At 63.4% G+C, this 24,845-nt stretch overlaps 1 protein-coding gene across 1 annotated transcript in view; it reads right to left on the reverse strand.

Moving 5' to 3' along the window:
• The window catches only part of LOC127025498 (protein unc-13 homolog A-like), a 35,575-nt gene extending 16,599 nt beyond the window's left edge, over positions 1 to 18,976 (reverse strand). Inside the window, 22 exon segments of the mRNA XM_050910517.1 lie at positions 144 to 307; positions 411 to 526; positions 995 to 1,164; positions 1,576 to 1,717; positions 1,999 to 2,226; positions 2,477 to 2,696; positions 2,999 to 3,070; positions 3,385 to 3,390; positions 4,443 to 4,530; positions 5,711 to 5,760; positions 6,846 to 6,939; positions 8,507 to 9,103; positions 10,579 to 10,704; positions 11,244 to 11,454; positions 12,033 to 12,068; positions 12,936 to 12,990; positions 13,084 to 13,157; positions 13,331 to 13,454; positions 13,659 to 13,776; positions 13,991 to 14,090; positions 14,494 to 14,523; positions 18,955 to 18,976. Of these exon segments, the coding sequence (XP_050766474.1) occupies positions 144 to 307; positions 411 to 526; positions 995 to 1,164; positions 1,576 to 1,717; positions 1,999 to 2,226; positions 2,477 to 2,696; positions 2,999 to 3,070; positions 3,385 to 3,390; positions 4,443 to 4,530; positions 5,711 to 5,760; positions 6,846 to 6,939; positions 8,507 to 9,103; positions 10,579 to 10,704; positions 11,244 to 11,454; positions 12,033 to 12,068; positions 12,936 to 12,990; positions 13,084 to 13,157; positions 13,331 to 13,454; positions 13,659 to 13,776; positions 13,991 to 14,090; positions 14,494 to 14,523; positions 18,955 to 18,976 (2,843 nt within the window).
• Positions 18,977 to 24,845: the final 5,869 nt, after the last annotated feature.

Here is a 24,845-nt window from a genome sequence, read left to right on the forward strand (position 1 = left end):
TTGGGGCGAGCTAGGGGAGCATGTCTGCACCCGTGGCGGTGAGGCGGGTGCAAATGGCAGCAGCAGAGGAAGATGCCGACAGTAACACCCCCACCCAGGGCTGGTGCAGCCCCTTGGAGCGGGGTGGAGGGCGAGGGACTCACGTCATGGCCTGGTAGATGGACTCCACCCCGTAACGCATGGCAAACTCGTCCACAATCTCCTGCGCCGTCTCGTCAAAGTAGACCTTCCAGGCATCGTCCCCCTTGGCGTCGGGGATCTTCACCACCCCGTTGTTTTGCAAATCCGTCACAAAGTGGAACAGGTTCTGGAGGTACAAATGAGTCCCGTCAGGTCCCCGGGGCCGGTGGTGGCACAGTGGCATCGCTGGGGTGGGGGCCGTGCCCCCCGCGCCTGCCTGGGCTGCTCACCTCGTGCAGGCAGGTGTACTGTACGTGGTAGGGAGCCACCTTCTCCTCGCCTTTGATCTCCACACTGATGTGCAGCCGGATGGCTCCCGACACGGCCGACTTGTCTGTCCGCTTGTCTGCAGGGGTACAGGGAGGGGGACGAGACGTGAGGCTTCCCCAGAGCAACTCTGCTCACTCCCGGCCCCAAAGAGGGGCAGATGGCTCCAGCACGGGAGGGGCTCTTGGGGCCGGAGCCGGCGGGGACGCCCAGCGCTGAGTGCAGCCAGGCCAGGGTACACTGCAACCAAGGCATTGCAGAGAGGGATTTGGCCGTATCTCCAGGCACTACAGAGATGTGGCCTCTCCGTGCCTCAGTTTCCCCTCTGCAGAGGGCTGGTTCTCCAGACCTCCTGGGCAAAGGGTTTTGAGAACAATCTTGGGAAAACACTTGATCCCGATGGCTTTCGATATTAAGTGTTTTTAACAGCAGAGCTTATACTAATATACTGAAATAGCCTTCACGCCGGGGCTGGCAGCACGTCCCCGCCGGGAGCACAGGGCCGGGGGTCCCACCCCGAGCGGGCCGTGCCGGGGCAGCTGATTACCAAGGTTGTACCAGACGTCCATCTCCCCACTCAGGGTCCGGACCTCGATGATTGTCTGGCCCAGGAAGTCATCAGACTCCCTCTTGAAGCGCTGCTTGACGCGGGACTTGATGTCATCGTCTTCGTCCCAGACGCGGACCTTGATGCGGTCAGAGGAGTTATGGCACTCGCTGGGGAGGCAAGAAGGGGCAAGCCCCGGGATGGGTAGGGAAACCTTTCCAGCCTCTCCCCAGCCTCTGTTTCCCTAAACAAGAGGGACCATCCCAGCACCAGGCAGGAACTGGGAAAGAGAGCAGATGTGGGGGCACCAACCCTCCCTGGTGGGCTCGGCAGGGCTCTGCACTGTGCCCAGGTAGCCCCAACGCAGCCTGGATCAGCCCCCATCGCCAGGAGCCAAACCCTCCATGACACAAAACCAGCACTCCCAGTGACTCCAGCAGCCCCCCTCCACCCTCAACTGGGGCAGGATGAGGTCCCAGCTGACTCCCCACCACCCCGCAGGGACGCGCTGACAGCCAGTGCAGCCCAGCATGACTGCGAATGGCCGGGAAGGGGGATGGAGGGGCCAGAGGTGAACTTACAAATGGAAATTCTCCTCCCAGACCGGGTTGAGATTGCCGTAGATAGTTTTAGTCCTTTTTTTTGTCTTTCCAACCTGGACAGTGACATATGGGTCACTGGAACCCGTCTTATCCTTTGCTTGCAGGCCCTGGGCACAAACGACTGCAGCACAGCACGGCACAGCACAGCACGCACCCCCATCCACATGAGGCACACGCGTGGCACGCATAGCGGAGAGAACAGACAGAGAGAGGAGTCAGTGCCACAGTCACACCGAGATCCCCGTGACAGGCACCTTGCGTCCCCCAGCAGAGCCCCAAGGGCTGAAGCCACTTTGCAGGATGAGGGGGCAGGAGCGGGGTTGGAGCACGCAGCATCCTCGCGCGAGGGGACAGCCACGTGGTCCCCCACGGCGCATGGTGCTGGGTGCAACTGGTGCCTACCCGTGATGCTGATCTTGGCCGACCATTTGGAGGTGCCGTCCAGGACACTCTGCTTCACTGCCTTCATCTGTTGTGTGTGTGTGGTCTTGGTGACCCCAAACACCTCCTGGATCAGCTCAAATATCTCCGGCTTGTTGCGCTCCCGGATCTTCATGCGGTCCTTGAGAACCATGATGATATTCTGAGTCCGGTCCTCTGCTCCGTGCTTGGAGCTCTTCTCTGCCGCCCCTGGGAGAGAACAGCCATGAGTAAGACAGGGTGGGGGAGCAGGCGGCACCCAGGAGAGAGCCGAGAGCTCCCCAAGCCCAGCATGCATGAATGAATTCAAACCTGGAGGAGTCTACACCTTGCCCAGGACCGATCTGCCCTGCTCACCACTTTCCCCCATGCACAAGGCAGGAGTCCAGCTCTCCCCGGGCCGCTCCCTCCTCCCTCTCCAAAGCGAGAAGGGCTGAGGCTGCAGGCAACGGCTCCTTACTCTGCAGGCAGTCGGCATTCAGCAGGTCCTGGCACTTCTCGTGACACTTGACGCCACACTCGGCGCAGCGCATGCCCTGCCGGGCGATGCCCCACAGCAGCCCCTCGCACTCATAGCAGTAGGTGGGGGTGGTGGCCGTCCACACCTCAAAGTTGTGGGGCGTTGTGCAGGAGATGGGGTACACTAAGGCTTGCAGGGTCTTCTTGTAAACATGGTTTTTCTGTGCGAGGACAGAAGAGAGAAGGGGAGAAAAGCTCAGGCAGCTGAGCCGTGCAGCAGGGTGCGGACACCCCACCCACAGGTGCTGGGCCACATGCAATGTCACCGCTGGGTGCAGACAAGCAGGGCAGAGGACAAACACCACCATGCCCAGGTGCAGCCGTGAGCATCCTGGCTGCTTTGGCATCACCGGAGGAGGATGCTCGTGCGGCACAGACCCCCCATCTCCGTTGCTGGCCCGGCTGGCTGGGGCTCAGCCTTCCCACCATGACCGCTCGCACCCCAGCCAACCCCAGCACCTACCAGCTCCTCATTGTTCAAGGTGCTCGAGGCCAGCGCAGACGTGATTCCCGCTTTCCTGGACTGGACCAGGGACTGTGGGAAAGAAACACAGTTCCCAGATCCAGCAGAGCACGAGGTGTCCCTCCCGCACTCCTTTTGGGGTCCCAATGGCCGTAAAACGCCTGGGACGGACCCCCACCCCAGACAGGGGTGGGTGCTGGCTGCATGGGCTGGCAGTGGGGACAGCTCAGCTCCCAGTGATGCCAGGGCTACAAAGTGCCACCCCGCCGTGCAGTGAGACTGGAACCAGTTCAGCAGCTCGCAGCATTCCCAGTTGAGACCAAAGCAGGCAGAGCCTCTCAACGTGTGTCTGAGGCCCCGGGGAGACCGGGGTGGGGGACACTTACCATTGCCTGCGGGCAGCCAGGGCCGGCGAGGGGGGAATAAAAGGCCGTTAGTGCAAGCCACCTCACAGCAGAGCAAGTCCTGGCCCCTTCCCTGCCAGAACGAGTGGGAATTGGGGCAACACCAACCCCTCACCCAGCGCTGGACCAGTTTCCCACCCCAAGCCACAGCGCTGGCTGCAGCCTGCCAAATCCCAGCAGAGAAAGGCAGCGGCCCTGCCTGACCCCCGCACTCTGCTCACCCCATCACCACCCACAACCCAACACCCTAAAACCCGGACACCGACACAGCACAGCGCAGAAGCATCAGCAGCTGCCCGAGCGGGCTGGGGGGTGGAGGGCACTGGGGTGAGGGCAGCAAGGGGGGGCAGCAGGATGGGAGAGGGCAGGCAGGTTGGGGACAGGATGGAGGCACCCCGGGGAGGGCACAAAGTGGACGCAGCGAGGTGTAAAGAGAGGGGGAAGGAGGCGAAGGGCACCTAATTCTGGGTGCAAAGGGTGTCTGGTTTCCAAATTTGCTGTCTCTCGTCACCGGGGGGGGTGACAGCAGAGTGACCCTGTGCATTACAGCCCAGGGGCTGGATAGGACCCCAGCATGGGGACTGGGCTGTAGCTGCGCAGCATGACGATGGTGGTGACAAGAGCATAGGCTCTGTGCAGCTCCGAAAAGCCAGTGCTACCCCTCCTCTGGTACATGGGTCCGTCTGCCCAGCACCAGTGCAGTCCGAGCTGCAGGGAGCCTATGGCACGTGGGACAGGAAGGGACCGGGGACGCAACACCAGTAAAAAAATGGGAAACCAGACGCAGCCCTGGGAAGCCTTAGGCTGATGCTTGGTATAGGGACAGGGCCGTGGAGCTCCGCTAAAGAGAAGCACCCTCAGGTGGGGAAAGCCCAGCTGTGCCATCCTCACAGCTCCCCACTGCGAGGTCCAGGGCCAGGAGACCCCCAAAACAGCGTGGGACACCCCCACCCACCGCCGGCGGGGCTGGAGGAGGCTGGGCAGGGCTGACCGGCAGCACCCAAGGGTGCTCTCTTTTTAACCCCTAGGCCCGTGCTCACCAGATCGCTGACTAGAGGGAGAGATTTGCGTCCAGGCTTAATGTCAGGCATGCTGTTAATGCAGCGCAGAAACCTTACTGCCGCCCCCCTGCCGCCAGGGACGGCCAAGTCAGGCCAGAGAAAAGAAAACAGAAAACACAAGCCATGTTAGAGGCAGCTGGGGAGCAGGGCACCGGCGCCCGGCAAGCAGTGGCCGGGGCGGGCAGGCGGCGTAGTCCAGCGGGGCGCAGCGGAGCGAAGCCGGCAGCTGTGTGGTGCAAGGCATTAGAAGGAACCTCACCAAATCGCTAACTAGGGGGATGGGTTTTCGCTTGCGTATGTCCGGCATGCTGTCTATAATGATCAGCCCACCACCAGGCCTGTAAGAGAGACGAGAGTCAGCGGGGAAGGGGAAACGGAGGCAGGGAGGGGCCCCCTGCTATTGCCCCATGTTCGCTCAGGACTTGGTGGCCAGGACTGCAGAGGAAGCCCTGGGGTGGCCTGGGACACAGCTGTGGGACCCCCATCCGCACCACTGCCCCGGCCAGAGCAGGGATCACTGGACTAAAAACTGGGGGGGGGGAAGGGGATTCTGGCAGAAAACTGTGATTTTCCCCATGTGAAGATGTTTTGCTTCGGTGGTGTGACAGTGAAATGCAGGAAAAAAATAGCCCGTTTGGCTCAGTTAGCTTTGGCTTTGCAGCGTGGAGCGGGAGAACTGGGGTTTCCCTTTGGGACACCAAAGGTGAGCATCGAGCTGTTCTGCTGCAAGAGAAACCGAGGCAGCGCGGCTCGGGCCGAAATGCCGCTTCACAGCCTCCAGCCTTGTCCGCCAGAAAACCCTGGCATGATCTGGTGGGTTCTCCAGGACATCTGCCAGGTTCTGCCTGGGTCAGCGGCAGGGCCGCCTGTGAGGGCAAGACGGGGGTGAGACCCACAGCGTGAGAGGTTCAGGGTTCTCCGTGGCACCACTCGAGCCCCAGATGGCAGGAGAGAAGTGGGAGCTGCCACCCCAGCTCGGTCCCGTCCCAACCCACTCACCTCCTCGCTCTCCCCCTCGGCAACGGCTCTCAGGGACACGGAGCAGTGGCATCTCTGCTGGCTCCTCCAAAAGCACTGAGCGACCAGCATTCAGCCCAAAAATCTGGTCCCCCGCATGCCCACAGCTCAGCAACGCTTCCCCATGCCAGCCTCCCCGGCGAGCTCATTAATCACCTCCTAATGAGGAGGGGAGAGCAGCCCACAAGACCCCGGGGGGGGAAAAAGTACCGGCTTCCCCACATACTCACCCGCCTTTGAACCACAGGGATTTAGCTTCTCCATCGCCGTCCCCACGGGCCTGCAAGACATGGGGCAGCCGTCACGGGCGCAGCGCTGAGTCCCCGGAGCACGTGGCAGCCCTCCCCAGGGCTCGGCGCTGCTGGCAGCTGAGCGCCCAGCCGGCGCCTGCAGCACCGGGGAAGCACGTAAAGGGTTTACAGGGTGGGTGGAGAAAAGCGTGTTCCTAAAACGACGGGGCTCTTTCCAGCAAAGAGCTTGTACTGGGAATAAAATATCTTCAAGAGGCTGAGCTGGGCAAGTGGTGGGCAGGCTTCAGCAGATGGGCTGGGGCTGGCAAAGCAGTGGAGATGGCTGCACCGTGCAAGAATTCAGGGTTTGGGGGACTGGAGAAGCATCGTTGGAAAGGCTCAGCAGGTCCACACGGACCCGCAGCCAGTTGGAGAGAAGCGTGGGGAAAAGCCAGAGCGCACCGGGGATGGGGTGTGTGCAGGGACCGTCCCACAGTGCCACCTCCCTTCCAGGGAGGGGATTATTTTGGGGGAGAAGGGAGGAAAGAGCCAATTATACCTCCCTCATGGGGCAATCCCTGCACACACACACACACACGCACACACGGAGAAGGCACACACGTTGCTGGGTCGTTCCCGTTGGACATGCTTACCTGCAGGCAGGCTACACCCCTTCCCTGCAGGAAGGGGAGACGCGGGTGCAAGGGCCATGGTGGTGGACAACTGAAAAGAGAAGCGGTGGGGAGGGGGATCGAAGCCCCAGGGGGTGAATCCAGAGCCAAAACAAAAAGAAAAGATGGAAGATGGACTCTAAAAACAGAACAAAAAATTGTCAACTCAATACAGGGGAGAGGGCGGAGGGGCTCGCACCAGCACACTGCATGCAGCACACACCAGGAGAAGGTCCTCAGCACTCCCTGCCCCTCATGGGGGTCCCGCTTGGCGTGAATGGGGTTGCGGGGCCACCACTGTTGGGGCCCCCCAGGTCCCCACTACCCTCAGGGTGTGGAACGTCCATGGGATCGGGGAGCGGACATGTCTGGAAGATGCCTGGGCGTAGGAAGGGGGCCGTGCCCCCAGCCCAGCACGCAGCCGGCGCTGGGACCCGGCAGCGGGCGGCCGCAGGGTTACTCACCTCCTGCAGCTGCATGCAGACCTTGTTGAAGGCTCTCAGCCAGTTGGCTTTGGCTCGTGCTTTGGGGTCCTGCACCTCCACCTCTGCCTGCTCCCTGCAAGTACACACACCTTGCTCACCTCCCAGCACGGCACCGGGGAGGGGGGAGTCAGCCCCCACACCCTGGGGAGGACTGAGGCTGCAATTTAGGGATCCTGATGGGCCTTGAGCCAGTATGGCCATGGCAAAAAAACCCCTCTTGCTACCAGGAAGGACTCTAAAAATGTAGCGAGTCCTGCTACAAAGGGCAGCACAGTCAAGGCAGAGCGATGGGGTAAAGCCAGGAGTTCCCCCTCCCTTGGGAGACTCTGCCCCAGGCACCCAAGCGACACAGAGGGATCCCTCCAGAAGCAAAGGGTCAGGGGACTGCCGGTGACACAAGCACGTGGATTAAACATCCTTTGCGCCTCATCTCCCCAGCACGACGTCCTCTGGCCACTTCCCATCACGCTGGGATCTCCTGGGGTTAAGAGCTCCCAACACCCCAGTGACTCCAAGCCCAGGGGGACCTGCCAGCCTGGCCATGCTGGTTTTTGTGGTGTTTTTTTCTCCTCTCTTGCAAAATCAAGACATGGAGGAAAAGAAAATAAATCCTCCAAATATACCAGCCTCCTGGAGAGCCTGGTGTGAGGTGACACTGGAGATGGGTGCCCAGAACCAGGCTGGGACAAGGCTGCGGGGAGCTCAGGAAATGAACCTGCCCAAACCAGCCCTGTGGGGCCTTGCCTGTGCTAATAGGTGGTCCTCAGCGCTAATCTGTGGTCCCCAGTGCGGGACCCCCCAAGCCCCCTGCCCAGAGAACATGCACCGCAGGCAGACATGAACTTAGGCCACCTTCACCAGGACTCTAGCCAGCCCTTGGGCCTTAATATGTATTTTTTTAAAAGCAGCCCATCACACATTCTTTTAAATTAGAGATTCCTCAACTCTGGTCTATAATTTAAACTAAATAAAAGAGCGAAAAAGCTCATCATGCTTCCCCTCTGCGCAAAGCGGTGGTGCTCACCAAACCATGGAAAAATGGACGTGTCCAATAATTAAAGGCAGAGACCGATATATGAATTATTCACATGCTGTACCAGGGACCTGGCCACCAAATAATTCATCTGTACAGCACAGGAGGCCACGGATGAGCTTTCACCAGTGGCCTAGGGAGAGGATTGACTCCTGTGAAGGAAATTTCCTCCTCTGACCATGCCGAGCTCCGGGGTACCCCCTCCATCCAGGGAGCCAATAGCTTGAGCCGGAGGAGAGGAATCGCAGCCCCAAGCCCCCCCTTCCCCCATCCCCAGGTTTGTCCCAGGTTATAAACCTGCACCCCCGGTAACCCTGGCAGGATCTCGAACGCCTTGAGCTCTGCCCCTGCTTAGCGTGGCACTGGTGGCTGGGCCAGGGCAGCGGGCCCGAGGGAGCTGAGACTTGCTTGGGTGGCTTGGGTGGGATTTCCGCCCCCCCCAATGCCGCAGGCACCTGGAAAAGCACCGGACACCACAGAAGGTCCCTAGCACTGCCCTTTGGCACCGCGGCACCAGCACCAGGCCCAGGCCACCTCCAGAACATCCTCAGTGTCACCAGGCACAGTGCCATCCCAAGGACACTACAGGTTAACATCTCCCTCCTACCTCTCAGCTGGTTTTGGGGGCTCGGGCTCGGGGGCCGCCTCTTGCAGGGGAGCTTCGTCCGCTCCCTGCGGGGCCTGGAGGGCCTCTGGGGTTTCCTGGGGCGCAGAGGTGTCCTTCTCCTCCTTCCTCTCCTCTTTCCTCTCCTCCTTCCTTTCCTGCTGCTGCGGCTTCAGCTGTGGGACCAGCTGGGGTTGCTGCAGTTGCTGCTGCTGCGGTGGGACCTGTTGCTGCTGCAGCCCAGGGGATTTCTGCGGTGGGGTGTAGGCATCGTGCTCTGGGGTTTCGTAGGTGCCCGGCTCCCGTAGGTCCTCCTCCTCCTCCTCCTCCTTGGGGTAGCCTTCCTCATTCTCACTGTAGTCCTCATTGAACTCTTCCTCCTCCTCTTCCTCCTCCTCCAGATAGAGGTCATCGTCCTCCTCCTCCCAGCGGGGCGAGTCCTTGCGGTAGCTGACAGAGCTGTGGCAGGAGTGGTAGGAGTCGCCGTCCCGCTCATCCAGCTCCGAGTCCCGCAGGCTCTCGTTCTCGAAGTCCTCGCTCAGCTGGGAGCTGCCCTGGCTCAGCTCGGCCGACGAGGCGTAGCGGCTGCTCCCTGTGGGGCTGCGGGGCCGAGGGGAGACAAGGACAGGGCTCCCGTGGGTCCGTGCCGCAGCCTTGCCTGCCCCATGCCACCCCAGCCAGAGCCCTGGGGTCCCTGCACTGCGGGTGGGAGCACGTGTGACTCCACCCGGGGCACAGCCCTAGGTGAGCACCGGGCTCCTCATCCTGGGAGTCGAAGGCATGGACCCGGGAGACTCCATGGGCTGGGACTAGCCCCCCAGGCTGGGGCACTCTCAGGGGTCTGACCTTCCTGCCTGTGCCTGGGCTGAGCGTGGGGACACAGGGTACGGCGTCTGTCCCCTCAGCTCACCCCTGCCACGGGTGGGGGCAGAGCACAGCCAGGCAGCACCTCCAGCCAGATCCTGCCTCCTGCTTCTGCCAGACACCCCGTCCTGCCCCTAACCCGCAGATCTGTCACCCAACTTAACATCCCAGCGCTCCCTGTAGACCTCCCGGGCACCCCCTCTCCGAGGACACCCCCTCAACCCCTTAACCACATCAGCCCTACCCGGGGGTCCCCTCTCCACTCTTCCTGCCAGGCCAGACTCCTTCCCACCGCCCCATCTGCCCCACTGGCCCCCAGCCCTTCCAGCGTCCCCCTCTCACAGCCTCCTGCCCCTGGGGGAGCAGCGGCGCAGAGGGGCTCCCTGCATCCCAGGAGGCTGCCAGGGACGGGGTGGCCGCGGGGCTCCATGGGGAGAGGCTCACATAAGCAAACATGCAGACAGGACAGGGACATGCCTAGGAAGAGGCCGACACCACGTCTCCAGCACCGGCAGCCAGGGCTCAAGGGTGGGCAAGGGGGAAGGGGACAAGGGGACGGGATGGGCCCAGAGTGGCTGGGCCAGGCAGTGGGGAGCCAGGGGACCCCACAGGGAGGAGGGTGCTGGGGGATGCCCAGGCTGGTCCCAGCAGGGAGGGGTACTGGCATCACCCAGGTACCTTAGAAAGGGGGACTTGGGACACAGGGGTGCAGGAGACACGGCTCATGCCTGGAAAGCCCTCACCTCCCTGGCCTGGTCCTGGCCAGAGCTGGGAGAGGGGCCCTTGGCACATCGTGACAGTCCCAAATCACCGCACGAGGCCTTTGCCCAGCCAGGTGCTCCCTGGGAGGTGACCAGAAACAGAGGGTGGCATTTGAGTCCCCAAGGCCCCAGCTCCCATACCCACTGGCATGACAGGGAACAGGCAGCAGTGCTGCCAGACGGTCGCTGTGCTGGTGAGCGGGACCAGGATGCCGGGGCATCGCCCCCATCAACTGGGGCACGGCAGCAAGAAGGGACGCCACGGGGCCAAGAGACGCCTGGAGCATCCCAACGCTGCTCCTCTGCAAGGCGGTCCGGGGCGGGGAGAGGGGGACCCTGCGGCGGCACGAGGCCGCCCTTGCCGAGACTGGTGTTGGCCTCACCATGGCTGCAAGGACCGACCACAGCACTCTGCGACGGCACATGGCACACGACGAGGTAGCGACCCACCTATCCGATAGGTCTAGGGACCGCCTGCTCTCAAGGGAAGGCTGGCGGCTGGTCCGCCTGCTCGACTCGGAAGCGGACTCAGCGTCGCTGCGTCCGTTTGCGGCAGAGTCTACGCTACCATAGCGTCTGCCGGGGAGGAGAGGAAGATGATCAGCAAGGTTCCGGGCACCGCGCCACCACCACCCGCCGCGCCCCGGCATCCGCTGCTGCCGTGGGGATGCCGGCAGGGGAGGCTCTGTCCTGGTGGACGGGGCTGGCACCTTGGGCTGGATGCTGGAGAGGAACTGGGCCGTGCTGCAACCGCGGGGACAAAGTGCCAGGCAGGCATCCCTGCCTGCGGCTCTGCCTACAGCCACGTCTGCATCCTCAGCCAGGCCACACCCCACTAGCTCGGCTCCCAGCAAGGACAGCCGGGGCTTGGGGGTCCCGAAGCCCGGCAAGGACAGAGGAGGGTGGTGACCCAAAAGAGCCTGAAAACTTTCCAGTGAGGAGGAAAGGCTTGGGGCCAGCATCATCCCCCTCTTCCTCACCTCAGCATCCCTCTGTCACCCACTGCCCTGGGAGCACCGTCCCTGGCATCACCCCGGGGACCCACTGGCCTCTGTCACCTGTGGGGGGGGATTGAAAAAGCAGGTCCCGGGGGGAGCTGGCTGCACCGACACTACCTGATGGGACGCTGGTCCGAATAGTCCATCTCGTAGCTCTGCATGGAGTCAGTGTAGGAGTCGCGAGAGCTCTGCTGCTGGTGCCTCATGGGGTACTGGTGGACGGAGGCATTGGGCTGGGAGGTGGTGTAGTACGGTGGCGGGATGCTGTTGCTTGTCTCACTGCGGTAATCGCTGTCCCGGTCATCCACCGTGCTGTCGGGGTCATCGTCTGCAAGGGGCCGCAGTGAGTGGGACAGGGGATGGCCCCGCGGCTGTTGCGGCCAGGGATGCCCCGAATCTGCCCCCAGCGCCCAGCACAGCCCCACGACTGCCACCACTGTGTCCCCACTGCTGTGGGACCGTGCTGGGGAGAGGGACCCAGGAAGGGGTGAGGGGCAAGGTGCACGTGTTCCCCTCTGCAGAAGGGGGTTTGGGGAGATGAGGGGAGGGCAGAGGGGGGAAATGGGATATACAGAAGGGGGAAGAGGAGGACAGGGTGTGGGGACACTCCCTCTGCCCCACCGATGTCCCACCACAGAGGCAAAGCCCGAGCTGCTCATTGCCACCAGGGCACCCCGAGGGCACTGAGCCTCACGGTGCCGTGTCCCCACCAGCCTGTGGGGACAGCCCTGCCCAGGACAGGGCGCTCGGTGCCTCCGTCCTCACCCAGCACAGAGCCACAGCGCAAGGCCGCAGGCTGGACCCGAGCTCCAGGTCCCCTGAGCCCCAGACCAGGCTACGGCATGGCAAAGGGGGATGCGCTGGGGACCACCAGGCTGGGAGGAGAGGAGGGGACAGGATACTTACTCTGCTGTTCTCCCCAGCCAAAATAATTCCAGTTGCCTACAAAAAAAAGGGGCAGAAACAATAAGGATGGAGGCAGCTCCAGCAGCAGGAGCTGGCTGGGAGGAACCAGCATCTCCCAGGGACGGTGGCACCAAGCTGGGCTGGGGACAGTGCCCCGAGATGGGTTGGGGACAGTGCCCAGGATGGGGCACATTGGCACTGAGCCATGCTGGGGACAGGGACTGGGGCTGGGCAATGCAGTACCGAGACGGGACGGGGCTGGGGCCTAGGGATGGGCATGGTGGCACTGAAGTGCACTGGGGACAGTGCCTGGGGCTGGGCACAGTGACACTGACCCAGGCTGGGGACAGTGCTATGGCTAGGCATGGTGGCACTGAACTGCACAGGGGACAGGGCCTGGGGCTGGACACAGAGGCACTGAGCTGCGCTTGGGACAGCGCCGGGCTGTGCATGGCCCTGGTGTGATTACAGAAGGGGAAACTGAGGCACAGGCTAGGACAAACTGAGCTGCCACCCCAAAACCCCCAGACCCCTCTGCCAGTGCCTGCACCGAACAGCCCCCCCGCCGGCCTTGCTACCCCTCGCCCAGGCTCCCCGGGGGACCGTCCTTACCAGCCCCATTGCCATGCCCTCCCACACCCCTCTCCCCTATGATTCAGCCCCACGGGAGGGCTCACACACTGTGGGGCAGGGAGACGGCAAAGAAACACTGGCAGACACGGGAGGAAGGATGGGAACGGGGATGTGGACAGGGTGTGGGGTGAGGCTGAGCCTCACTTGGGTTGGGGTCCAGTGCCCCAAGGCAGGCATGGACCCCGCTCCTGCTCATCCCCGGTGCGGGAAGGTGGGGGGACAGGGCAGTGGGGGGGTCCCACAGTGGGGCAGGGACAGGGCAGCACTTACAGCACTGGGAGCTGTGAACAGGCAGAGGCTTTTCCTGCTCCTCCTGGAAGGCATACTGGGGAGAGACAAGCCGGTGAGGGCTGCCTGCTCGCAGCACTGCTGCTCCCTACCCAGCCCTCGCCCCGGGCCTGATTCTGCACTGACTTACATCGTCCTGGTCCCGCATGGCATTGAGCTGCTCCAGCTTCTTGGCCCAATACCTGGCCTCCTCCTCGGGTATATCTGCAAGGGCAAAGACCTCGATTGGTGCACAGACTCCCCCCAAAACAGCCCCCCAGTTTTTGGGGCTATAGTATCGGACCCCCAGCCCCAACCCCGAGGTCCATGAGCATCCCTGGGGCTGGGAGCAAGGAAGGATGCACCCCGGTCCTGGGGTGCCTGGGTATGGTACCCACCCAGCGGCAGCTCGAAGCGGGTGTCAAGGAGGATACGGTGGAAAGTGGGGTCCTTGGTGCCCGAAATCTCGTTGTCGGTCATGATGACCTGGGAGTCGAGCGTGAGCCATTCCCCAGGGCCCTCCTGCGGGGCAGAAATGGGGGTGAGGAGAGCTGCCAGGGACCCCCCTTCCCCAGCCCCACAACCCCACGCACGCAGGGCCTGGCCCCAAGCCGGGTCCTCTCTAAGCAGGGATGGGGAAGGCTCTGCCCCCCTGAAGGACAGCCAGGGGAGTGGCTACATGTCCCTTAGGGTCCGGCGGGGGGACAGACATGCCTGGCTCCCTACCTCATTGGATTGCCGGATGGTCCGGAGGGGGATCCACACCGTCCCCACCATGGTGTCCCAGATGAGCCCCTTGTTCCACACCTCCACCGTCAGGCCCAGGTCGAGCCGGTTGATCTCGCTGGGGAGCGGGGAGAGGCGTCAGGTCACCCCCCTCCCCAGCAGCCCCCTGGGGCCACCCCAGCCTCTGCCTGCCCCCTCGGCCCCAGGACTCAGGTGAGCCCCCCAGGGCTGGGGTCAGGGGGCAGAACTGGCAGTGGGGGACCTCTCCCTGATGGGGGGGTAGGGGGGAGCAGCAGGGGTGGGGGACCCCGGGGTGGCTCCTTGACACTCACAACATGAAGTCCTGCTCCCAGGAGGGCAGGTTGCCCCGCACCGCGATGGTCGTGCTCTTGACATTTTGCACCTTCAGTGTCACGTAGGTGTTAAACTTCTCTGTGGGAGCAAGCGGAGGGTGAAGTGGCCCCCGGTGCACCCCCCACCCCAGCCATGCCCCCCACCCCCCGGACATCCCCCACTGCCACCCTCCTGTGGGGTCCCCCCACACTGCCCTCAGCACCCCAGTCCCAGCTGGCCGGGCAAGATGGACCCTACCGCTGCCAGGGGTGGCTTGGCTGCCAGCCCCCCCCATCCTGTCCAGGGCACCCCCATCTCTGTGTGTGCTTCCCCCCCCCCCCCCCCCACTTGCCAAATGATGCCTCCAGAGCTGAGGCTGAGCCTGGGGTCCCCTCGCCACCCCCCAGCCCTTCCTCTGATCCTGCCGCATCCAACCAGCCCAAGAGCCGAGCCCCAAGCCCCGGCCCCCCGGTGTGGGCAGGCAAGTGGGGGGGCCACTTACCTTGGGGCCCGTCGAACTTGGCCTTTTTAACTGTGGAGACAGAGAGGGAAGGAAGAGATTCAGCCTGAGAGCCCCGTGCTGGGGCTGGGGACCCCCACCAGGGTGCCAAGGCGATGGGAGGACTCCAGACCTGGCCACCCCCCCCCCACGTCGGCTGCAAGGTGGGGAAAGGCAGTGGGATCCCTCCTGCTGGTGTAAATCAGGAGTCCCCAATGCCAGACACGAGGGAGGGGGATCAAGCATGAGCTGGAGCTGGGCACCGGACGGGAGTAAAGGCCCCCCCCCCAAAAACTGCCACTTTGGGACAACTTGCAACCCCAAATAACCAGCCTTCATCTGTTGAGGGGGTGTTTAACCCCCCTCGCCCCCCCGCTTCTGAATTCGGACCCATTTGGGGAAACAGATGATGTTACCGTACACATCCCAGGGGGAAAGAGGGGGTTTGGGGGAACCTTCCCCCGGCTCCAGTTCCCACCGTGGGGCACCAGCCCAGCAGCACCAGAGTTAAGGCTCTTGCCATCGTACAGGAAACCCGGGGGGGGGCTGTCACCCTCCCACCCACTGCAGCCAGGGTGGTGGAGATGCTCCCCCAACCCCGCTGCAGCAGGGAGCCCCAAAACACCCCCCACTGCACCCCAGCCCTGTCCCCCTCCCAGGGGCACCGAGGGGCTGGTTCCCATCCTGCCCATTGGGGACCCCTCCCAACTGGCTGATTGCGTGATGGGGGGGGGGTGGTTGCATCTGGGCCGGATCCTGCTCAGCACCACGGGAACAAACGCCCCCGATTCTGGCTGCTCCCCCTCCAGCTTTACACCAGTGCTGCGAGCGGGAGGTGCAGGGGGGTTGGTACCCGGGTTTTGCCTGCAATGGGGAGGCAAACAGGCAGCTGGGCAGAGCCAGGTACCAACGCTGCCGATGCCAGGGGGGTGTGAGGGGGGGCGAGGGGTGTCCTCGGGGCTCACAGGAGGGGACCAGGCGGGGAGGGAATGACACAGCACCCGGAGAACAGTTAAATGACGCGGGTGCCAGCGGGTGGAGGACCAACGTGACCGAGGAGGGATGAAAATAGCCCTGGCGATATCAAAGGTAATTTGATTTCAGAGACGTGCCACTCGCCAGCCGCTTATCACCCGCCACCGGCGTTGGAGGGGCCGCAGGGCTGCCGCCGGCTCCACGTGCCCGGTGGGGTTCAGAGGAGGCGACACAGCACGAGCAGCCCCTGCCTGGGCCCGGGGTACCTCTGGGGAAACTGAGGCAGGGGGGAATCGTTGGCTCAGCCTCGGCACACCGCTCAGAAAATAATTGGGGATCCTTCGGCTCAGCCGCCTGGCCCGTGCCGCTGAGAGGGTCACACGTTGGGCAACTCTTTGCCCGAAGGAAGGTCGCCAGTCGCGTCACTGGCAGCCGTGTTCCCAGGGAATCGCAGGACTCCGGGAGCTGCGGCTTCACTCAGGGATGGGGGGGTTCATGCGTGGGGGATTGGTTCGAGGCCAGGCGTGAGGCTCTGGGATCCCAAAGATCCCCTAGCGTTGCTGGGTTGGGAGCCTGGGGGGCTGCATGTGATGGCCGGCATCACCGTGTATTATAATATTATATTATATATATTTTTTATCTATTATATATAATGTATTGTTTTATATATTTTATGTATATTATCTATTGATACTATTATTATATTATAATACAGTATTTGGTACCAGGACCTGCCCGTGGCGTGTGCTCGGAGCTGCACAGGAACCCCCGGTGTGGGAACTCGCCCTTGCCCCGGACCCAGACGCACCCGCCGGGGCCGACCGCTCTCCACCAGCCGCTGCCTCCGAAACGAAACGGGAGAGCAGAGGAAGGAAAAGCTCCAAAAATACCCGAGCTGACGGGAACAAACAATTACCCAGGGAACACGTGGCTCTCCTGGCTGTCATCTACTGCCGGGGAGAACTCCTGCTGCCACCATCTGCGGCTGACGGCCCCGAAGCGGGCTGTGCCGCCCTCCCGCCCACCAACAGGTCCCCAAAGCTGGCGCAGGGGTGGCGGGTCCCGGGTGCCACCTTTGGGCTAAATTCAACCTGAGCGCCCAGACAAGGAGCTGGGGACAGCAGGGCTCCCGTGGGAGCTGGGTACCCCCACAACAGGCTGGGAGACCGAAGGTGCTTCCCAGGCTGGGGTATCAGCCTCCTCTCGGCGGGGGTGTTGGGGAAACTGAGGCAGGAGGCAGCTGGCAGGGATCGGACTGGCAACGGCATAAAAACCAGGCTGGGCTGTAGGCATCCTGCTACAGGCCTGTCTGTCTGTCCATCCCTCTGCCCATCTACCCATCCCTCTGTCCATCCATCCCTCTGTCCGTCCATCCATTCACCTGTCTGTCCATCCACCCAGGTCTCTGTCCGTCCATCCTTTGACCATCCATCCACCCCCTCCCTCCGTCTGTCTGTCCATCCACCCCCTCCCTCCATCCATCCATCCTTCCATCCATCCATCATCTCCCTCTGTCCATCCACCCCTCTGTCCTTCCATCCACCCACCCTCTGTCTACCTGCTCACGTCTCCCCACCCCTCCATCCATCTGTCCATCCGTCTCTCCATCTGTCCCTCCGGAGGCCCATCCACCCGCCCGTCCATCTGTCCGTCTGCCTCGCACCACTTCAGACGCTCCCCTCCCGGCCATGCACCCCTGTCCCCGCTCACCCCACACCTCCCAGGGCCACTTCAGTGCCTGTCACCCAGGCGCATCCCCCCGGCACAAAGCCCTTGGGGGGCTGCGCGAGGCCCCAGCCCCCCGGGAGGGGCAGGGGAAGGCTGGGGGAGACTCTGGGGTGCCACCTTCACCCCTGGGACCCCAAAAATAAGGTGACAAAACCAGCGGTGACGGGGCGGCAGGGGAAGCCCGAACACGCTGGGAGCTGTTTCTCACCATCCGCCCCCGGCTTCACTGAGGGTGTCACCACGTGTGACAGTCCCTTAAACGGGACTAAAGACGTGGCCCTCCCCCTGCCAGAGGGGGGGGACGAGACCCCCAAATCTAGGGCTGGGGGCCCCACAGAGGCACGCCGGCTTTGGCACAGCTCCTGCCCCCCCGGCGAGCAGGTTCCTGCGTGCCGTTGTGGCACTGCCATAGGAGAGGGTGCTGTGACAGCACCTCAGGGACAAGGACACGGCGGGGCGTGGGAGGGGGCACAGCCCCCCCCATCCTGCTGAGCTCAGGCAGCAGTGGGGGAGCCCTCATTTTCCTCCTGATTTCCCCCGGGGAGGGGACACTGGTGGGGGGAATCCCAGACACCCTGTGCCCCCACACCTTGTCCCCAGCTGCCACTCTGCCACCTCCGTCCCGCCACCCCGGGACCCACAGGTGCCAGCCCCCCCACCCCCACCCCGCATCGGGGTGCCGCAGGGCCTGGGGAGCGGGGAAAGGGGCCCCTCCAGACTTCCCCCCCCCGCCCCGAGACTGAGCACTCAATCCAGAGTAACCGCCAGTGAGGCCGAGCCCGAGACTGCAGGATTCATCTGCGCACCGAGTTGGGCAGGTCTCAGCACGCTGGGGTGCGGGGATCCCCTACCTGTGCACTCCCCCCAGTTCCTCCCAGTATGGGGTGACCAGCACCCCTAACCGGGCCCCCACCAGCACCAGACCACCCCGCTCCTGCCCCGAGCCCCCCCAGCTGCCTGCAACTCCACCAGCATCACCATGGCCAAGGTGGGGCAACGCCTGCAGGGGCATAGGGGGCTGAGGTGGGGGGGGGGGGTGTTTGGGGCTGGGGGTGTAATTTGGGGGGGGGTATTTAGGGGTTTGCAGGGGGGGTGGGGAAAGATGGGGGATTTGGGGTGTATGGGGTTTTTTTGGGCGGGGTGGGAACATGGAGGTGCTTGGGGATAGACGATGCTCGGAAGTGGGGGGGGGAGTTTGGGGTGGGGGGTGCTTGGGGGGTGGGAATCGGGGGGCTTGGGGATAGATGTGGGGCATTGGGGGGGACCTATGGGGAGTGTTTAGGGTGGGGGGTGTTTGGGAAGGCGGGGGGCTGTGTCTGCAGGGTAGGGGGGTGCTTGGGGATAGACGTGAGGGGTGGGCGTGGGGGGGGGGTGCTTGGGGTGGGGGGTATTTGGGGAGAGATGGCGGGGTGAGGGTGGATGGGTGGGGGTGTTTGGGGGGGGGTGGGCACGTGGGGGGTCTGCGTTTGAGGGGGGGGGATGGGAAGAGATACGGGGGGGGGTGGGGGGAGGGGGAAGAAGGGGGCTCCGGGGGGCCCACACCCCCCACCCCACCCCACCCCCCGCTTCCCCACCCCCACTCCCGGTCCGGCGCCGCGCGCGCGCCCCCGCCGGTTCATTCATAAATCCACGCGCCGGTTTTTTTGTGAATGGAGCCGTTCTCACGCCCCCCCCCCCCCCCCCCCCCCCCCCCCCCCCAATCTCGGCCAGCCCCCTCCCCGCATTATATCCCCTTCTCCCCCCCCCCCCCCGCCCCGGTACCTCCGACGCAGAGCAGCGACATGATCCCGGTGGCGGCGCCGGTACCGGGGAGAGCGGGAGGAACGCTCACCGCCGCTACCACCGCCGCCGCCCCGGCTGGCTAGCGGGCGGCCATCTTGCTTCAGCACCGGGGACAGCTCCTGACGTCAGCCCCGCCGCCCCCGCCTTAAAGGAGCCGCCGGGCACCGCCCCCCCCCCCCCAAGCTGCCCCCCCCCCCCGTCCGCCGCACCCCGGGGGGGGGGGGCGAGTCGGTTTTAACGTGGGAAAGCCCGGTTCTGTGCAGCCCCGCGGGGGCGGGGGCTGTCCTGAACGTATGGACCCCGAGGGGGTCCTGCCCCTATGGCCCCGGGGGGGGGGGGCTGTCACGTCTGCATTACCCGGGGGAGGAGGGGGGGCAGTCCTGCCCCATTTGGGGGGGGGGGGGGGAGTTGTGCTGTCCTACCTACATTGCTCCAGGGGGAGGGGATCTGTCCTGCCCACATTGCGCCGGGGGGGGGGGGGGGGGGGGGGGAGCTGTCTAGCTTGTACAGCCCTGGGGGGTCTGTCGTGCCTTTGTTGCCCCTGGGAGGGGGGGGGGGTGTCATCTGGCTTGTACAGCTCGGGGGGGCTCTGTCCTGCCTGCACAGCCCTAGAAGGGGGGATGATTTCGAGGTGCAGCGTTTACCCCATCCCAGGGGCGAGCATGGAGAAGGCTCGCAGCCCCTGGGGGCAAGAGGCAGCAATGTGCCTGTTCAGAGACGGGTCTAAGCAGGCGGGGGTAAATTGTCGTTGTCCTTCCCCAAGAGGGTCCCCTCTCTCCTCTCCACCTCCAAATGTCACATCCTAAAGAGATGCTCAGATCTGGACCCAGTGATCCTGGCTCAGGGGCTGGAGAAGCTGCCACAGTCCCAGGAAGGGGCCAGCACCCCGGCTCCAGACGCTGACCCTCATGGGAGGGGTCCCACATGGGAGTTAAAGCAGAGCCCCCAACTCCGTCAGCTGGGGACATGAGCTCAGTCAGGGTTTCATCCTGAGCCTGTCCCCGTCTGCCTCCCTTCTTGCTGAGGAGCCAGGTGATGGACTCGCTCTTCCATCCTACTGCTCCCAGTGCCTCTGTAGCGTAAGAAAGGGTGGCACCGTGCTGCTCCCATGGGATCATCGCGTCTTGCAGGGACCAGCAGAAGGCGGGGTCAGGGACACCAAGGGACAAAAAGATGCCAAGGGAAACTGAGGCACAGGACAGCAAGGAAATACGTACAGGGCCCTGTGGGACCTGAGTGCCCTGGTCTGATCTCATACACTGGCCCCTGATCACTAATGCATGGTCCCAGCAGGGCAGCCAGGGCCTGACCCCCCCAAGAAGCAGTCGTGGGCCTGGAGCGGGTCAGCCCGCTGCCAGCGGAGGACTGGGGTCACTGGTGGCAGCAGCAGGAGGCACAAAGGATGGACATCCATGTGTGCCAGCACGCGCACGCGCACACCCACCCCAATGTGTGCACGGAGCCCAAGCACACACGGGCGTGCCTGCGCACCTCCACATGTGTACACGCATCCGCAGCAGGACATGTGTGCGCGCACCCACGCCCTCAGCCACGCGCAGGTACCCACACACACGTGCATGCGGACACCCCCCCCCCGCCCGAGGTGGCAGCACAGGCAGGGCCACCCACCCGCGGCAGGCAGCAGGGAGGCACACGGAGCCAGGCTGGGAGCAGCACGGCTGCCAGCTCCCTCCCTCTCCTCCAGGGATAAGGCCCCAGACATGGGCAGGGGACGATGGGGGGACACCCCAGGAGGTGATGCAGGGGCTGCAGAGGTAGGCAGAGCCCTGCTTGCCGGGGAAACGGAGGCACGGAGAGCTGGGTTTTGCACCGATAGATCCATGATGAGGCAGAGGAGACGGATCATCCTGGGCAATGCGGGCATGCCGAGGCAGTCCTGCCCCAGGACCCCCTGGCCGGAGCAACTGGCTCAGCCCCATCTCCTTCCCCACCACGTCCGCTCCCCCGGCACTCTGCTTCCTGGCAGCTCTGCCCCAGGGATGGCAGAGCTGGCCCATGCCAGCGCGGGTGCCAACGCCTGGCATGGCAGCCAGCACTGCAGCTACCTCCTCCTACCCACTCTGTAGGGGGCTCACCCCCCTTCTGCCTCCAACTGGCACGTAAAAAGCACTTCCAAACTCCCATAAATTCGGGGTGATGCCCATGGCGATGGACCGGCTCTGCTAAACCGTGCTGGCTGCATGGCACCCCCTTAGCCCTGGCAGCATCCCATTTCCCACCGTGCCCATCCTCATGACCACCATCCTGGCAGGGCTGCAGCACCCTGCAGGAGGTACAGCGGCCCCCCAGATCCTGCCAGGGCCCTTCCCCACAGCCAGGGATGTGCCAGGCCCTTCCCGACTCCACCAAGGTCTCTTCAGCCCCCGATGTATTTTTGGGTGCTGTCTTGTGGCATCTCCTCCCTGCTTCTGCCAGCATTTGCAGCCCCAGGGCAGGAGAGCCCTGCTGCGAGCAGGACGCGTCTCCTCCACTCACAGTCAGTGCATCGCCTGCGTGTACCGACACACACGCGTGCCACGCCACACAAATGCACACAAACACACGTGCATGGTTGCGCTCCCATATAGTCGTGCATGCGCACGCGCGCAGGCACGCACACACGAGCATGCACACATTATCACACGCATGCAGGCACACGCTGCTTTCAAACCATCCTTTTCAAGCCAAACAGCAATTCTGAAACAGGAAGACTTTCCTCGTTCAGAGCAGTCCATCTGCCCCCACCTCCACGGAGGGGCCTGCACCCACTGCTGCCCGATGCCACCCTCCAGCACCCTTGCCCCAAAGCATCTTCCTTCCAGCCTTCGCACCCAACGCTGAGCTGCTCCCATGGCTCACCTTTTGGTTTATTTTCTGCCCCAAGCCCTCATTTGGATGAAAACAAGTCTCATTGGAAAGGGAAATGTTCATGAAAAGCTCCTGAGTTCTTTCCCCAAAGAAGCCTGGCTTTTGATCAAAAACAAGGATTAAAAAATTGTATTTAGGGAAAGAAAAATCAGAAAGTAATCGCCAGGACTTGAAATTAATTATTTCCAGGAGCTCAATTCCTGCAACCTGCCTCTCACGCTATTTCCCACCCTACACAGCCGTTTCCCCCATCCCCAAATCATTCGGCGCCGTGTCCACAGCGGCACCCAAGCCCCCGGCGCAGGCAGTGCCCGGCGCTGGCAGACACCAGCCAGCAGGATGCTTCCATCCCCAAAAGCTTCTTGTCTAAATATCCCCAAATGTCATTAAATCCCCAGCTCAGCATAAAACCAGCTTCTCCTGTGACTCCTGGGCCTTCAAAGCCAAAAAACCTCAAACCTTCGTGATTTTCCCATCCTCCTAGCCAAACCCTGGGTCTCATCTGCCGGCTACCAGCATCACCGATGGGTCACTGGGCTCCAGGGATGCCCTGGGCAGCTGCCGCATCTCCTGGCAGAACTGTGGAGAGGAGCTTGGAGGAGCCGGGCTCTGCCAGCGTGTTGGCTGGGCAATTGGGCAGGGTTGGAAAACCAGTGGGCAGCAGGCAGGAGGGCGGGCAGGGGGCAAGGGCACCCAGTAAGGACTGGGGTTTGTCCCAGTGGGCAGCACCAGGATGGACCTGGCTGCAGCTGAGGATAAGGAAGCCGTAACCAGCGGTTCAACCACACGCAGAGGAGGTGATCAACCCGTGACCCCCAAACCCCAAGTCAAATTGTAATTACCGGGAGGACGGATACTAAATCCATCTAAATTGATGGTGACACGGACAACTGACAGCCCCGAGCGCTCACTGGAGGTCGGGGTTCCCCGCGGCAGAGCCCAAAGTCCAGGAAAGCTCATCCCTGGGTGGGGAGCCAGGGACAGGCTCAGGGGGAAGAGGGCAGGCATGACCCCAGCCGGGATCCTTTGGGGATCCCTGTGGCGTGTGTGGCACCACTGGGGCCCGAAGGACGTCACCCCCCAGGCGCCTCCGACACCCTCGGGGCCGAGTCACGCTGGGACGAAGCCAGAGCAACAGGGCCAGGGCTCTCCGGCCGGGATCTCCAACTGCTTTTCCCCAATGACCGGATCCTGCTACCACACTGTGAGCAGAGATCAGCCCCCACAGCCCCGCTGGTCCCCAGCCCCCCCAGTTCTTCGGATGAGATTCCCACGCACACACACCCCCCCTTCATCCCTGAGTTTCTACAGATGTGAGAGCCAGAGGGGAGCAGGGCCCCCCCCCCGGCTGAGCACACTGCGCTCGGTGCACGTGTGTTGGGAGGACGCGGGCAGGCAGGGCTGGAAGGGGTGGCATGGGAGTCCGTCAGCCATGCCGAGACGTGTCTGTGCATCTGTCTGGTTTCGAGGGTCGCTGGCGTGGGGACTTGCGGGTTGTCGGTGGTACCTGCAGCAGCCCCTTCCCTGGGAAGACAAAGCCAAAGCAAGCCCCAAAGCTTCGGAGACCCGCACATCCCTTTGCCTTCCCACCCCTCGGGGTCTCTCCGTCCCCCCGACGTGGGTGCCTTCCCGCAGGCGTGCTCGGCCGGCCACTGGCACGGCCTCTGTAGTGCAGTGACCACCCACGAGCCCAACCAAGAGCAGCCGACCCGCCTCCCTCAGGGGCAGCCGAGAAAGCTCCCGGACAGGGATTATTCCTCGCCTCCATCCAGCTGCTTTTCCCCAAGTGCCCTCCGGGCTTGGGGGGCTGCTCTGGGTGCTTTTTAGGGGAAAAAGGGTCTGTGATGGCACTGGGAGCGGGGCATCACGCCAGGTACCTCCTGGAGTAGCCGGGTGGGGATGGAGGCACCGAGCACGGCAGCGGCACCAGCAGCCGAGGGCTTGGTGAAGTGGCAGCTGTGCTACGACGTGAGGGCGAAGACGTGGTGGATGGTGAGTTAGAGGCGGCCGGGTTGGGGACTGAGGGTCGGGTCTCGGCCGCTTGATTTTGGAGGGGGGAGGCCAATCGCGGGGCAGAAGCAGGACTTTGGGCCAAGGACGTGGGGGTTACGCTGCAGCCCTGGCTGCGACCTAGGGGGAGGAGGGTTGGGACGCAATCCGCTCGCCAACGCTCATTTGGTCGGGTGGTTTCCCTGCATCAGGGCTTCGGCTTTCTATTTCTTCCTGCTGATCTTGGTCTCACCCCAGGTCCCGGCCAGGCCTGGGGCCGTGCTGGGTCGTCCTCACCCCAGCTCACCCCAGATGCTTTGCTCCCGTGAATGTTTTTTTTGGAGAAAACCTTGCTGCCAGCAGGGAACAGCATCTCCTTACTTGGCCGTGAAGGTCTCTGCTGGCGTGTGAGCCTCACCTAACCTCTGCCAGCCCCTGTCCTTGGGACAGTGCCCGCCAGAGGACCATCCCCCAGCACCCACCCTGGCTCAAGGCAGGGGCTGGGATCACCTTAAGCCAGACTTAAGGCTGGTTTGGGCACAGCCCCGGGCTGGTTTTGGGAAGGAGAGGAATCCCTACACGGCTTCGCAGCAAGAGGTTGGGCCAGGGGCTGAGGGTCCTCGGGTTTCCACCCAGGTGTTTGCAGCAGCTCCCAAGCACCCGTCTCCCTTTGCAAGGGACCCTACAGTTCTCCCAGGCTGGTACGTGGGATTTCTGGGAAGCAGATGGGCTGAGTGGATTCCCGCTGGGAAGCACCAGCCGCTGCCACTGCGGCAGCTCAGGCTTGCAGGGGAAGCCCCGGCCATGAGCAGTACAGGACACTCAGGCAGGGACAAACCCTGGGGACATTCGGGTGTCCCCGTCCCCGTGCAGGGATGGCACCCGGCATCGTGCCAGCTCCACCGGGGCTCGGGCACGGAGAGCAGGGGCAGAGCGGGAGGCCAGATCCTGCCCTGCGCTGCCCTGCCGTGGGTGGCTGCAGTTTCCAGGGCAAGAGGCTGGGCCAGTATCAA

This window comes from Gymnogyps californianus, chromosome 24 (assembly GCF_018139145.2).
Source record: "Gymnogyps californianus isolate 813 chromosome 24, ASM1813914v2, whole genome shotgun sequence".
Lineage (NCBI taxonomy): Eukaryota > Metazoa > Chordata > Aves > Accipitriformes > Cathartidae > Gymnogyps > Gymnogyps californianus.